This window comes from Triplophysa dalaica, unplaced genomic scaffold, assembly GCF_015846415.1.
Source record: "Triplophysa dalaica isolate WHDGS20190420 unplaced genomic scaffold, ASM1584641v1 Contig11, whole genome shotgun sequence".
Classification (NCBI taxonomy): Eukaryota; Metazoa; Chordata; class Actinopteri; order Cypriniformes; family Nemacheilidae; genus Triplophysa; species Triplophysa dalaica.
In genome coordinates, this window is record NW_026622645.1 from 51716 (window position 1) to 66223 (window position 14508).

The 14508-nt window shown below is 38.3% G+C and overlaps 1 protein-coding gene across 1 annotated transcript in view; it reads right to left on the reverse strand.

The window, feature by feature from the left end:
* Positions 1 to 11732, reverse strand: part of LOC130417070 (PHD finger protein 21B-like) — a 36972-nt gene extending 25240 nt beyond the window's left edge. The window contains exon 1 of the mRNA XM_056742372.1: positions 11133 to 11732. Coding sequence (XP_056598350.1) covers positions 11133 to 11186 — 54 coding nt within the window. The 5' untranslated portion in view covers positions 11187 to 11732. The remainder of the gene's footprint in view (positions 1 to 11132) is intronic.
* Between the last annotated feature and the right edge of the window lie 2776 nt (positions 11733 to 14508).

The following is a 14508-nucleotide window of genomic DNA, read 5'->3' on the forward strand; positions in this document are numbered from 1 at the left end:
AGAAAAGCAATTTTTGCAGTGTATATTCTGTGCTTTCTCCCATATAGGTTATTATTGACAAATATATTTGTGTGTGTTGTACTTTTTAATTTAATTTTAAAGTTCTTTTATAGCTCTTGGTCATCTTAAGCTGTGTTAAAATGTGGTGTATAAATGAAGCTTGCACTTACTACAATGATGGTAATAATTGAATGAATAAGCTTGAAGTGAATTTGAGAGTGTGTGTGTGTGTCAGTGTGAGAGATTGTGAGTGTGTGCGTCTGCAAAAGTGTGTGCATCTGCGAGTGTCTGTCTGCAGTTTAGTGTAGAGAACAAGTTCTTACATTCAAACAAATCCTGTCAAATTTTCTGATTTGTATTGTTCTTTATTTTTTATAAATTATTTATTGTTCTGGCAGCTCAGGTGGCACTTTATTTAAAAAAAAGGCTATATATTTGGCAGATGTAAAACATACATGTGTATGTTTTTTGTGTTAGTCCATTTTTATTTTATTATTATTATAACAGCTCAGGGATGTTCAAGGAGCAACATGTTTGTGCAGTTTCTAAAGATTCAAGTTCTGTTTTTGAAAAAAGGGTTGGAAATGAATGCTTTTCTTGGTTTTGTTTTTATCCGATTCATCGATTAATCGAAAAAATAATTTATAGATTAATCGATTATTAAAATAATCGTTAGTTGCAGCCCTATTATCAACGTTCTTCAAAATCTCTTCTTTGGTGTGCTGCAGACGAAAGTAAAAATGAAAAGTGTCTCAGTTACATCTTCAATAAGTCGAGCGCGTCATGCTCAAGATATGTATTGATCGTTCCTTGTATTCTTTTTCTATATTTAGTTTCCACACGAACAGAAGCGATACCGCACGGTCCTCTCTGATGCTCGTTCCTCACTCATTCATTATGTTTTTGATTCCTTAGACTTTTTCCGATTCATTGTTTTTCAAGGTGATGAGCTTTCCTTTTTTGTGCGAGTTTCAAGTACGAATGTGTACAAACATTTTTACTCCATGTCCCTCCACTTTCTATCGGTCTTTCACACATCACTTACAGTGACCTTGTCAGGAGCCAATCAAAACCTTGTTCTTTACGATGGGCGGCTCTTTGTTTGAGTGACATTTCAAGGACGACCTTCTCTGTCCTCGTTTCTCCCCTCGTTTTATTGGCCACTTACAAAGACATTAGTCTAAAACGCAGTGTTGGGGAAGTGACTTTAAAACGGTAGTCCCGAAAATAACTAATAAAACTATTTAAAATGTTAAGAAAATTGAATCAAATAAAAAGGATCAATTAGTATCTCGTAGAGTGACAAAAGTGTAACTCAATAAAATAAATAAATAAAAAATATAAATATCCATGTAGCAAGAAAACTTTAATAACTTGTCTTATCTGTCCGAACAGATTTCGTGACGTCTATGCGTTATACAGGACAGTTGACAATCTAGAAAAGCGTGTTTGAACTTCGCTCAAGCACATAAAACGACCGTGATAAAGCATTTTGTTTGCATTACATAAACCTTTTTAAACAATAATAGTTTAACGTCATCAGAAAGATATTCATCAAGGAATTTGGCGTCACTTTTCTGTACAGTGGAGAACAGACACAGCTGATGTCCCTATTGATTACCACATGGTCAGATTACTCGGGTTTAAAGAATTCCTACGGATCCCACTGCTTCCTGGGAAATCTCTAGGGATCACCAGAGAGGAAATCCGGTCCAGACACCAAACGCACGAGACACGGACGTCCACCTGATGGTGATCAATCTCCAATATCACACTACGGCGACCTCAGTGAACACTTTTTACTCATCTATAGGAGTCGGACCAACTCTTTTGTAGGAATGGAATTGTACCATAATGTAATCTTTAAAATGAATTTACTCCTTTCACCTGCTTCACCAGACATATTTTCCACGTCTAGCTGAACTGCATGCAGAGTCATAAATCTTGAGTTAGTGTGATAAGAATACATTTCAGCATCTTCAATAAAATAGCTAAAGGCCTCCGGTCCCACTCGAACCCGTGATCAAGGGCATGAGTGTGGAAGATGAGCGTCTCCGGTTCCCTCTCGTCTCTCTCGTGTGTTTAAACCCCCTTCAGGCTATTAATAGCTCCAGCGCTTCGCCTGTAAAGGCTGAGTATAAAGCGTGCCACCTTCTGGTTGCCAAGCACGAACGACACCGGGTCACACGCAGAAGAACACAGCGTAGGGCAGAGATGACATTGGACAAATCGTTTTTATTAATGAATGCTAATAAAGCTCAAGCGGGATTCAAACCTGCAACGTCAAAGTAAACAGTCCAGACGCTAAACCACCTTAATTAAACAGAACACATTTAACAATTTAACAGAAATAAACATCTGAGATTGCTGTTAACATGTGCAGAGAGCCGTGAAAATTCGAGAAAGTAAAATGACTAACAATTATAATTAGTTTGACTTCAAAGTCATTTTACAGAATGTGAAACTATAATTGGGAAAGCGTTTTGTTCCACACAGAACAACTCAAACAGTCCTAAAAGGACTTATTCATCCCAAATAAATACCCTCATGCCAAATTATTTTTATTTCTTAAAGGTGATGCTCGAAAGCCTGACTTAAAATGCCAGACCCCATCCACATTTATTTAAACGGAGAAAAGACCATTTGAAACATTTTTACAACATCTCCTCAAAAGAAGGTCAGTTACAAATTAGAGTAATGACATATTTTATTTTTAGGTGTACTGTCCCTTTAAGAAAGCAACCAATTGTTATTATAGTGTCTGATGTTCATTCATTCTTATACCAACTGTATTGGGCATGAAACCCACAACCTTCCCATGACCTCCAGCAGTTCTGCACCAGATTTTGAAAGATAAGTTGTGAAGTAAACTGGAAACCCATTATCAGCAGTGCAACAGTGGCGCCTGGAGCTACAGCGCAGATCCTGAGCAGATTTCACAGTGATCACACCTGGCCATCACAACAATAACAAATCGATTACAAAATAAACATCCTCCAACAGTACCACTAGTAGAAACTCCATTGGGTCACCTGTCATCAAAGTCGAGCAGGCTAGGTTATGAACACATCAAAATTGGAGCTGCCACATCTGAATCATTACGTGTTCTTAAAAAGTTATTCAATATTTAACAAGCCGTGTAATTTGTTATGAATGTAACATTCAGGGCAATGGGCGGGCATACCACAACCACAAGACACGCACGCCCCCTTTGTCCTGCAAATACTACATAATATATACTCCACCAGAGATGTACATTAACTTTTTTTGCACATAGCACCGGTGCTAGTACAGAGTTTTAAAGTTTTGTAGCAGAAACAGTTGTATCACAAGTATACGTATGTTATCATCTTTAGAAAAAAGGTCATCACAAAAATAGACAGGTAACTGAAAAAGGACATTATACAAATAGATAAATTGGGGCAGTATAATTTTTAGTTTTTACAAAATTTGATTTATGTATTTTCAATGCTTTACTATACAGTAAATACTTTTGTCCATCAAAATACTGTATACTATATTATTAAAGTAAACTGCAGTAGAACATTACTATAGTAAATGTTAAAGAATACTATAGTGTTTACCATAGCTTATACATGTACTACAAGTTAATTCTTTTATCATCTGGTTTAATTTAAGCTGACTTTTATTTTGGCGGGTGGTCGCGCAGACGCTTGAGTTTCAGTACTCTGTGGATGAAGTTCATGTGTTCATGTCCTCGTATAGTACAGACATATCAATGAGTAACACGATTGTAACATCTTAAAAGTGTGCGGCTCATTCACTCATTGACACATAGAAAAAGCAGATGACAATTTAAATAGTAGAATGCCGCTTTAGTGATTCCTTTCAAGTTTTCCCATTTAGTGAAGATCATAGGGCTCAAGATCAATGGACTAGATGCAGCAGGAGAACAAGTTTTAATTAAATAAACTAAATAAAAACAAAAATAAATAGTGGTTCGAAATTAGTTAACCTCACCCTCACATGACCAAGCACAACGACAAATGCACTTCACACAAACAAGTGGCTCTGCCAAACTGTATCGCTTGGGTGCTACACTATTAAATTTAATCGTAGCACAAAACTTTTTTTTGTAGCATGTGCGACATATACAGTATGTACAGCCCTTTACTCTAAGGTACCATACACAAGAAAATATAACAAAACAAATATACCATGTTATTGTGGTCCACCATCCAAATAATGATATCCCCCAAATTTGTTAATTCATCTGCAATCAACCAATCAGCATCAACAACCACAAATATTCAGTTTATAAATCAACTCATATTTATGAGTCTTTGAGAAGACACCTCTACAGCCATGAAACGCTGTGATCATATCACATAAAGTGAGCTTCATAGACAGATCGCAAATGTTTGGAACAAAGCCAACGAAGTCATCACTGCACGTGTCGGCTTTAATCCAAATCGAGTAATCCTATTGGTCATCTAACGTGCTCTAATCTCATTACATCATTATCGTCTCACGGCACAGAAAGCTGCAGAGCGTTGAGTCAGATGTCAAAGACTTCAGCTACAGCGTGAATCATGAAGTCGTGAGGAACAGTTTTAATATCAAACATTGTAGAACTGTACAAATACTGTCTGTTAAAAACAGATGGTGCTCACTCTAAATTCTGATTGGATGAATCTTTGCAAACAGATTCAAACTCACAGAAAGAAATTTCTCACAGTCTGAATCAGAATCATTTCAACGAATCGCTTACTGGATTTATTAGAACAGTCCCTGATGAATCATCTGATATCACAAATCACTTGAAAACTCTTACTTGGGTTTCATTCAATGTGTGTTTTGAGGTCATGTATAGAATAGCAGATATTTAATGTACTTTATATATCTTCCATAGGAAATGGTTAATAAAAATATTGATGACTCATCCTGCACTGAACAATTTTCGTCCAGTCAAGTTCTGTCAAACTGAGAATGTCCCTCCCCCAACACCACTGACAACCAATCAGCAAGCAGCAAAATTCCTCACTGCAATACTATGAAATGTCCTGTGTGATTCCGCTTAGTGTTTCGTAGTAATGACTTAATATTACATAAATATTTTTAGACCTCTCTGAAGAAAATAAATGGGCGCACCAGAGTTTTTGGAGCAATTTCCGCATAGATGACGTGGTTTTGAACGCCATCGCCATGGTAACCATCTAAACTACCTGACGGGGAATAATCAAAAAACGCAGTTGATAAACACGATCACCCTGTGTCGTGTGGAACAGAAGCGTCTTCAAAGAAAATCCGATTCCTATTTGCTAAGGGATAAAGTGCAGTTGATTTGTTTCTCGGTAATGACAGAATTTACCGCAGGCAGCATTGCTATGAGATACAACAGATCAAAATATTAAAAGCCATTGTGTGCATTCTAATAAAGCTTCTGTCGTCTATAGTAAGAAACTATTCCTGGAGAAGCGACTCCTCTGTACAGTTTTGACTCTATTAAAGTAACAGTCTGTAATTACACGTGAACTTTTGTGACTCTTGCTATATCTGCCCATAACATCGGCTGTTGTTGCCATTGGATACGACTGGTTTGCCTAATCAAGTGTGGATGAACTTTCCAAAATATCAATTTTGCCAATACAAATTGATGGCATGCGCTTTAAATGAAAGAAAGAGAGGGTGAGAGAAAGAGAGAGCTTTGCTCTCCAATAGGGATGCACCGATCCTACTTTTTCCTTTCCGATCCGATTCCGATACCTGAATTCTGTGTATCGGCCGATACCGATTCTGATCCGATACTAGCACTGTTTTTCATGATCAAAGTAGACTTGCATATTTTAACTTTTATTGCCAGAGGTGGATAGTTAAGAATGTTTACTTTCAAGTACATTTTAAAATATATGTACTTTATCAGAGAACTTTGGACAAAAAAATACTTTCCTACAGTATGAAGCACAGCATATTTACTCCACTACAGTCCATACATTTTTTAATTTTTTTTTTACTTTAAATCCATGAGTACATTAAAATCTACCATTTTCCTTCACTTAAGTATTTTTACTTAAAAGTATGATTTTTTTTAAATGTTATTTAGTGCTTTATTTAACTTAAAAATACATACAAAACAAAATGTGGTCTCATTAAGCACAGATACTTACAAAATGTTTAACAAATAAATTTCTGTTTATTGCACAAAGCTACCACAATATAAAAGTCTCCAAACTCACTCATGCACATCCTGGACACAAAATGATGCGCTTAATACATTCGCTTCTACGTTATTTAAAGTCATGCGCATTGGACGCAGAATGATGCGCTTAATGCACCCGCTTCACTCACGCACATCCCGGATAGTGATGATCGTGTATTCGCGGGGATCTTTGCTTCCCAAGTTCAAAACAGTTATAACACAAAGAGAAGAGATATGTTATGTGTTTAAATCATAGTACATTGCATCCATCCTAAAGTAAAAAAAAAGAGTTAGTGTATGAATGACGCATAACATAGACCGGTTCCGGTGCTTGAATCTAATAACTTTACACTCAGCGAGTACAGTCTCCGGCAAAATGCATTTTAAACAAAACCACAGTCTACTATCTAGTGATTAGGAAGAATATTAAAAACTTTGGAAAGAGTAACGTCCTGACTGTTCCCGGACACACGCATGCTGGATTGAGATTGACAGATGACCGCACCAGCGGAGGTCAGAGTTTTTTATTTATGCTATATTGGTTTATTCCTCGCATAAAGCTATCAAAATACATGACAACGAATACAGTGCATGACACAGTTTATGGTAATTTCCTGATGGATAGTCCTTTATGAAGCTTTAGAGTAACTTCCACGGGTATCGCAACGGATCGGACTGAAGAGAACCCGTCAGTCCGATACCCGATCCAGCAAAAAACATCCGGATCGGCCCCAATTCCGATCCAGAGTATCGGATCGGTGCATCCCTACTCTCCAATAAGTGAGATACTCTGCTTCAAATAAATCATTTTTACGTCAAATCTGTAGATCTCCCTTGAATATCAAGGACATAAGATATAGTAAAGGGTCGTTTCATAGCCAAATATATTATGTTTAAAAAAGTAAATGTCCGGTTTCACAGACGAGGTTTAAAACTAATCCCAGACTAAAAGGAAAGTTTGAGCTGTCTTAACTGAAAATAAATTGTCTTAAATGTCTTAAAATATGTAATTGCCATTGTTTTGTTTCAATATGCATACCAGTAATATTTTTATCTAATGCATTTTAATAAAAGATACTTAAAGATCTGAGCCTTGTCTGTTAAACCGGTCCTTAGCGACTTTTTTAAAGTCAAATGAGAGTTTTGAGGAACAGATCCATTTTTTAAGCTGTTATTTATATTCCGCTCTGCCTCATCTTCCGTTTGTGTCCAAACATGACGTCCAGTTTATATTAGTGACCACAGCTGTCCATAAACACAATAAAAGTTTCCCTCGCTCTGTACAAGAATAAATCAACACCCACCATCATTCACTTTTTCCAAACCATTTTTGGCTTTAAATATGTAAATGTAAAGATTTATTGGCCTTACATGATCTGGAACCAGTGACCCCACTCATTGTAATCCAATCCAGTTGCTCTCACAATGATGAATGCACGAGCTGTTCTTATTTGATCTATTTTTAAACGCATGCCGTTTTACGCATTGAGTATTTTTATGAGTTGTACATTGGCTTTTTATTTTCATTTTCCTTTTGCATTCATGTATAAATGTTATAGGGACCGTCAGCCTGCGGTAGAGGGATACACAAATCACTTCGGAAAGAACACTGGGCTGCTTTCAAACCAAGACATGCAAGCCAACTCGCATTTGTGCTTATGCATCAAACTTAGGCAAGCTGTAAACGCTTCTGTTTCTCTCAGGGTCCTGTATTTATTAAAGCAACAGTTCGCCCAATAAAATAAATAATAAAAATGCTCTTCTCCTACAGTTACACATGTTGTTTCAACCTGGTGTGACTGTCTATTTTCTATGGTACACAAATGCGTACGTTTTGAGATTAAACACGGCGATGTTTTTAGACAATGAAAGTGAATAGGGACTGGGGCTGTTAAGCTCCAAAACGAGACAACGATTTGCTATTTTTATATTCCTGAGGGGTTCAGTAACGTGAAACTGTATCAGTAAATAATCATTTTAATTTTGTTTCCTGTAATGTAGCACCAACCTTTTTTATGCTGCTTTTCTGTACATTTGAGCGTTACAGTCCCAGTCCCCATTCACTCTCACTATAAGGAACAGAGTGGCTGACTTCTTTAAAGTCGCCTTTTCCTTCAATCACATTTGATGTACCACTAAAGAAAGAATGTCATACAGGTTGAACACAAAAATGAAGAGGAGTATATTTACTTTTTCGGGTGGACTGTTCCTTTAAGCTACACATGAAGGCAAGTAACATGCACAATCCTACAAGACACAAATTAGATATGTATCACTTAATGCTTGAAAGAACAAACGCAGCTTCCATTTCCAAACAGTAAGACAAGCGTTGAGCAAATATCTGTTTTGAAATTGCGCGTAATGGACACACACACAAAAAAACGCAGACCGTGATCATTTCGCAAAGGTGTTGCAAGGTTTTAAGAAGCCCGAAAAATATGTTTTAAAGTAGAGCAGAAAGCAAATCAAAGCCGGGATTTTACGAGCATTTCTGGATCAGTGATGCAACCCAGAGAAATAACACAACAATGCAGAAAGACTCTCATGCAACACGTATTTTAAACTCCAGAGAAAGGACTGATACTTATATGTGGACACGACGCATTTGCCCTGCGGGGAACGCATGATGACTAAACCTTCACAAGATGATGTTGTCAGCTAATAGAAGCCAGAGGGCTGTCTGCATTCATCTGCATTTGAAACATCTTTAAAACGTCATTTTTTCTGGAATATAAGGAGGGTAGATCATTATGGGCCCAGCCTCAAAAAGTGACCAATATAATACTGTTAACAGTACTTTGTTGTAAAAGCACTTTATTATACAACTTTAATCATTACAACTGCAACATTTACGGAAAAGTAATCTGATTGGTATTTGTGCTTCATAAATGGGAAGGTTTAAAACACTTCAGTAATGCAGATCACATAACATTAGTCACGATGAATACATAATTCATTTCAATTTCATACTGTATAATATATTGCATTAAAAGACTTGAATAATACAAAAATCTGTCAAATGATTGGCTTTACATGATCCAGAAGGGAGTTTACAATTAACAGTTTGCTGTAAAGTACTAAGCTGTTTTGAAATATTGTGGTCTTAAAGCGCCGAAGAAACAGTTTCATTAATGCCACATGAAGATATTTTTTATACATTACAGAGAAATCTTACCCTAGGATACACATGTCCTATTATGTATTTCCGTGTCATTATAACGCCCCTTCATTTACAAAGTATAATGTATTGAAACAAATCGCATGTTTAATGCATACTTGTGCAGATCCCATTTGTAATAAGAAAAGGTACATTCCCTGATCATTGGGTAAATGTGAAGGCCTCATGTCTTGTGTGATGATGCTGACTTGGGTTTTCTGCTCCCTTCCCCCTCTTCAGAAAGGCCATGAATGAGCCCTCCCTCCCCCAGCCCGAAACTCTGCAGACTTTTGCTCCATGTTAGAAAGGAACCGACACCCCTTCGTCACAAAATGGAAGCTTCCACTATCAAACAGCGAAAACCTTCACAACAAACACCAAACACTCGAAATAAACAAAACCGCCGCAACGTTTGACGTGCGCGTCGCTGTCCGAGGTGCTGAACGCCGCCGCAAGACGTCAAGTCGATCGAGCGCACGCGAAATTTGACGGCACGTTCAGTGAAGGATTGTGGGATGATGAATGTCCACGGGTGAGCTCCGTTCGTCTAACACAGGACAAACACACAAAATGCCCGTAAAACATCGAAATGATCGCGAAGGAAAGATGACCTTGCGTGTCGTGTGCGAATGTAAAAAAGTGGAAGTGAAGTGCAAAGATCGAATCAAATTCTACCACGTCGTCATGTGACCGGCTCAAGAAATAAACCCCCTCAGCAAGACTGTCAATAAAGTGCGAAACAAGTGCGTTAAGTTAACAAAGTCTAAATTCGCGAGGTTGAAACATTAGTTAAGATAAATAGCAGCGTTTCAACGCAACATTTTTTCTAAAGTGATCGACTGATACTCCCTTCACAAAACTCTCCAGAAACATATCGAGCCACTCAAAATGGACGCTAACATTTCCCAACACCTCCAATTTCACAGTTAACCACACAGATGCTATTTCTGAGTGATTGAAAAGGTGTATCTCAATCTACATCACGTTTCAACAGTTTCACAACATTTTAAGGGAGGGCAAACGCGTTCCAAAACGTCCATTAACGCTCCCGTGAAGTGTCACTGAACCAGCAAAAAATCACTACGAAAGAACTATGCATGAAATCTTAGTTGTTTGCCACTTAAAGCACTATTTCTGTATCGATTCTCCTGTAGTTGCCTTTTTGAACCTCCGTCCTAAATATAAACACACACGAGCAGTGTCGTTCCTGCCCAAAAGCAGCCAAAATAAGCCTGTGAACACTTTCGAAACTTAATAAAACACGTTGCGTTATTTGGCAAAGTCACGCTAAGGACAAAGCAGCCAACGATGGGGAAACTGCGAGGTAGATGGATGCCGATAAAGTTTTAAGCCCGATGCAAATGGCCAGTTCTCTAATACTGAAATATAAATTACCTGTGGGTCTTGCTTCATCTGTGCAACTAGTTTCTAAACGGAGTAAAGGAAGAAAATACGTTAAGGGTAAAGTAAGTTACGATGTGAGGGAGGAACAAAGCGGCGAGAGCAGCGAGTCAGTTTGAAGCTCATAAATATTCAAGTCTCGTCCCGATCGCTCCACAAAACCGCCGCATTATTAAACCAAAACGCGAAAAAACGCACCGCGGCCGCGAAAGTGCATCAAAGAGCGTTTCCACAATCTGCGTTTAAAGTGATTATGGCGTCATTAGGGCGAAAGAATGTTACCGTTATATCGCCCCGAACGCTTCACAAATGCAAGCAAATGTAAACATTCAAACGCAGCGGATTCCTCTCTCCCGACTAGCAGTCGCGTAAAAAGCCGTGAAAAGCTCCCGTAATAGTGCCATTTTTATTTACCTGATGACATTGGACTTCTACTTTCAGTGCCTCTTGAAGGCCTTGTAGCTCCATGTTGCGACTTCAGAAGCACTTTTCCTCCACTTTCGACGCGATCCGCGTTATTTGTGGCGTAGTCCAAATGTTTTTAAAAGCAACAATAACAATCGAAAGAACTACTCGGGCTGCACAGCAAGTTCTTGCTTCTTCACTGGCCGCGAGACTCATCACCCACTTTACGCCAGTATAAACAAAAGTGCCCAAAAGACGAGCGAAAGACGCCGACGCTCGCGCAGATCGGCTCCGTAAACGACGCCGCGAACGCGTTTCCGATCGATCCCAAACGCGGGGGTCTATTTGCGGAACTTTGAGTTGAAAACGGGGGACTAGATTTTGTCCGAGTGCGCGGCTGGATTTCACTTTGCCTGAGGAAAAAGTTGCGCTTCGGTTGTCAATGCTAATTCGGAAAGTGCCCGGATGGAGCAGTGAAAGAAGAACTCTCCCTTCCTCCGGCACGCGAACGCGCACTGCGCGTCTCCGCCAGACAAGATAACTGTGGAATAAGTTCATTACTGCACGTCACATTTGTGGATATATAGAAGGGAATATAAAAATATATATTTTTGTGAAATGATGGAATGAGCTAAAAGTGGTATTTTTTAATGTTATGATTATTTAACAACGAGGCTACAGTGATGTTTCTAGTTTACTTAAGCCTCAGTGATGTTCATGTGTTGTGGGTAAATGTCACTCTGTCCTTATTTGTGTCATTTCAATGTATTAACCTTAAAAGAAAGTCTCAAATTAAGTAAAAGCAACAAAAATCATAAAACCAGCTCCTGAAAAACACAGTCTGTTGTCTGAATGGTAGCTGCTGGGTTTACTAGCTTGTACATAAATGAAAGTGTTATGGCCTGGGCGAGGGGGGTTATGGGTTTGTGAATAGACAGAACCCCCCCCCAGACCTCTGTTTCACCCCCACGTAGCGTAAATTAACGCAAATCCCTCCAGCTATTAAGATGCAAATATGCTCCGCTTCACTGACTTTTATTAGTGCTTCTAGGGTTTGTGTTGTAGTATTCAATAAGTTTCTTAATCAACATTTCGTTTGCCAACAGCATCACACCAGGCGTCTATTTTTGTTTACATTTCTGTATATCTCACTCCTTTAGTCGCCCTACTATCGAAACCTAAACATTCTTGATCATGTATTTTTATGAAATGATTTAATATTTTTCGAAACGAGCGCACACACTGATCTGTTTTTATGATCTGACTTTCCTTTTTCTTTACTCTATCATTGAAGGGTTTTACCCCACCCTGCCCCCTCAACAACCCCCATCCACCACCTGCCCCCATCAGCCTCTTCGGTCCCCCAAACACAAGTCGCAACGGCATTGGAGCGTCGAGACGCGTTCTCCGCAGCGGCATCCAATCAGGAGTTGCGTGTGTGGCACGTGCCTACAGACAGCCAATGATCTTTCAAGAGAGTGAATGTGATGTGAAAGTTAATGCGATTCAGTGAGGACAAACATATGTCCTCATGTACACATGTTTAAATGAGTGTGATGTCACGTTGCAAACTTAAAATAAACAAATTAAAAAAAGAAATGAAGTGAAAACACAAGGTATTTCTGGCACATTTCTGACTAAAAAGATATACATAATTATGCATTAATACTCTTATGGTTTCGGACAGTATTTCAGTCATAAAACAACAGGGTGGCAGATGGCTGACGTAGAGCTAATATATGTATTTGATGCATAAAATGTTAGCTTTGATCATCAACATCAAGATTTTAGGTTAGCTAATTTATTAAAGTAAGTATGTATGCATTATGGGAGTGTCATTTTATTTACAATTCAGTTCCGGTTATAACAGTTTTTATGTTCTGTAATCTGAAACATAGTATAAATATTGACTTTTGTTTTGGTGTCCTCATTATTACGACTTTATAATGCATGACAGTTAAACAGATATGAGTAATATGCTTAAAACCCTCATGTTTACATGTCACACTGCAGCAATCCCCAAAAGGATTTCATGTCAACATTAAAAAAAGATTCATTGTCTAAGCTGTTGTTATTTTCGGGTGCTGACACATGGGGGCGCTGCATTACACTAGTCTCACCCTGTGAAACTGAATGAAAGAAAACCTCTAAAAAAGTATCTGTGGCCACTTCTCATTGTAAAACATGGTCGTATTTGGAGCAATACATTTATCTTATTAATGAATATGTATAAGTGACGTTTATTCTACATATAATGCATGCATCACGGGGTTGCATTCTCAGTGACGTTGTCTTAGTCCTAGCCAAAACAAGGCAATTTAACTTGCATTATTTAGCCGTTTATCTTTGGGACGTGGCTCACTGGTTTCCTGGAATAGATCTGCGTGTCACTCGAGCTCAGCCTTTACAGTAAGTTTCACATCAGAGGCCCCAGCAGTTAAACGGTCAGATCTGATCACGCTGAACCCTTCTTCCAAACGTCATGTCTAGATCTGGTAATGCCAAACTGAGTCAGTAACCAGTCAGTGGGCGGAATACACACAGGATGAGTAACTTACATCAGGGGTATACTGACCCAAGAACGACCCAACACTTTTTGGGCAATGGTGAGTATACTTAAAGAGACGAATTTTGGCTAGGCCACAGTGTGAGGATAAACACAGACAGCAGATTGCATTAGGCTGGCACTCATTGATCGGCTATTAAACAAATCAGTAGGTACATCACCTAATTAATATTCATGACCAAGCTGAGGGTATGTAGATCACCCCCAAATGTGCTCTTCACTTAGGATGAAATCTATTGATGGTATGGTTACAGTATGTACAGTATGCATCTGAATTGGGCAGAGAGATGATTCCATCAAGAGAAACCAATTAAATTCCCTTTTCATTTGTCCGTTAGAGCACTAATTACAACGTGTTAACTAAATTTGCATAATTACACTCGATTGACACTCAAATATGTCATGTGAACAAATGAGCTATTAGACACGCGTGGCGTGCACCGAGAGATGATCATCAGCTCTTGTGACTTCATCAAGAACTCGACCACTGATTCATCTGCGACTTAAAGAAGCATGACGAGCGTTCAGATTCACATGACCGTGCAGACCCGAAGCATGCTGGGATACCATATCAAGACATTTTACATATCTGATATAGTCATCCAGATTGAATTTGTTGTCATGAATGATACTATATTTTCAATTACTTGTGGTTTCAATTTTTAGTCACGTTTCAATTCACATTTATATGCATTGCACTTATAGACTTTGTTCTTGACCAAGACTTCGGATTTTTTAAATGTAAAAATAATACAATAATACAATAATTATTTTATGATATATTCTGTTCATTATTTTCACTTCAGTGAATAAATACAG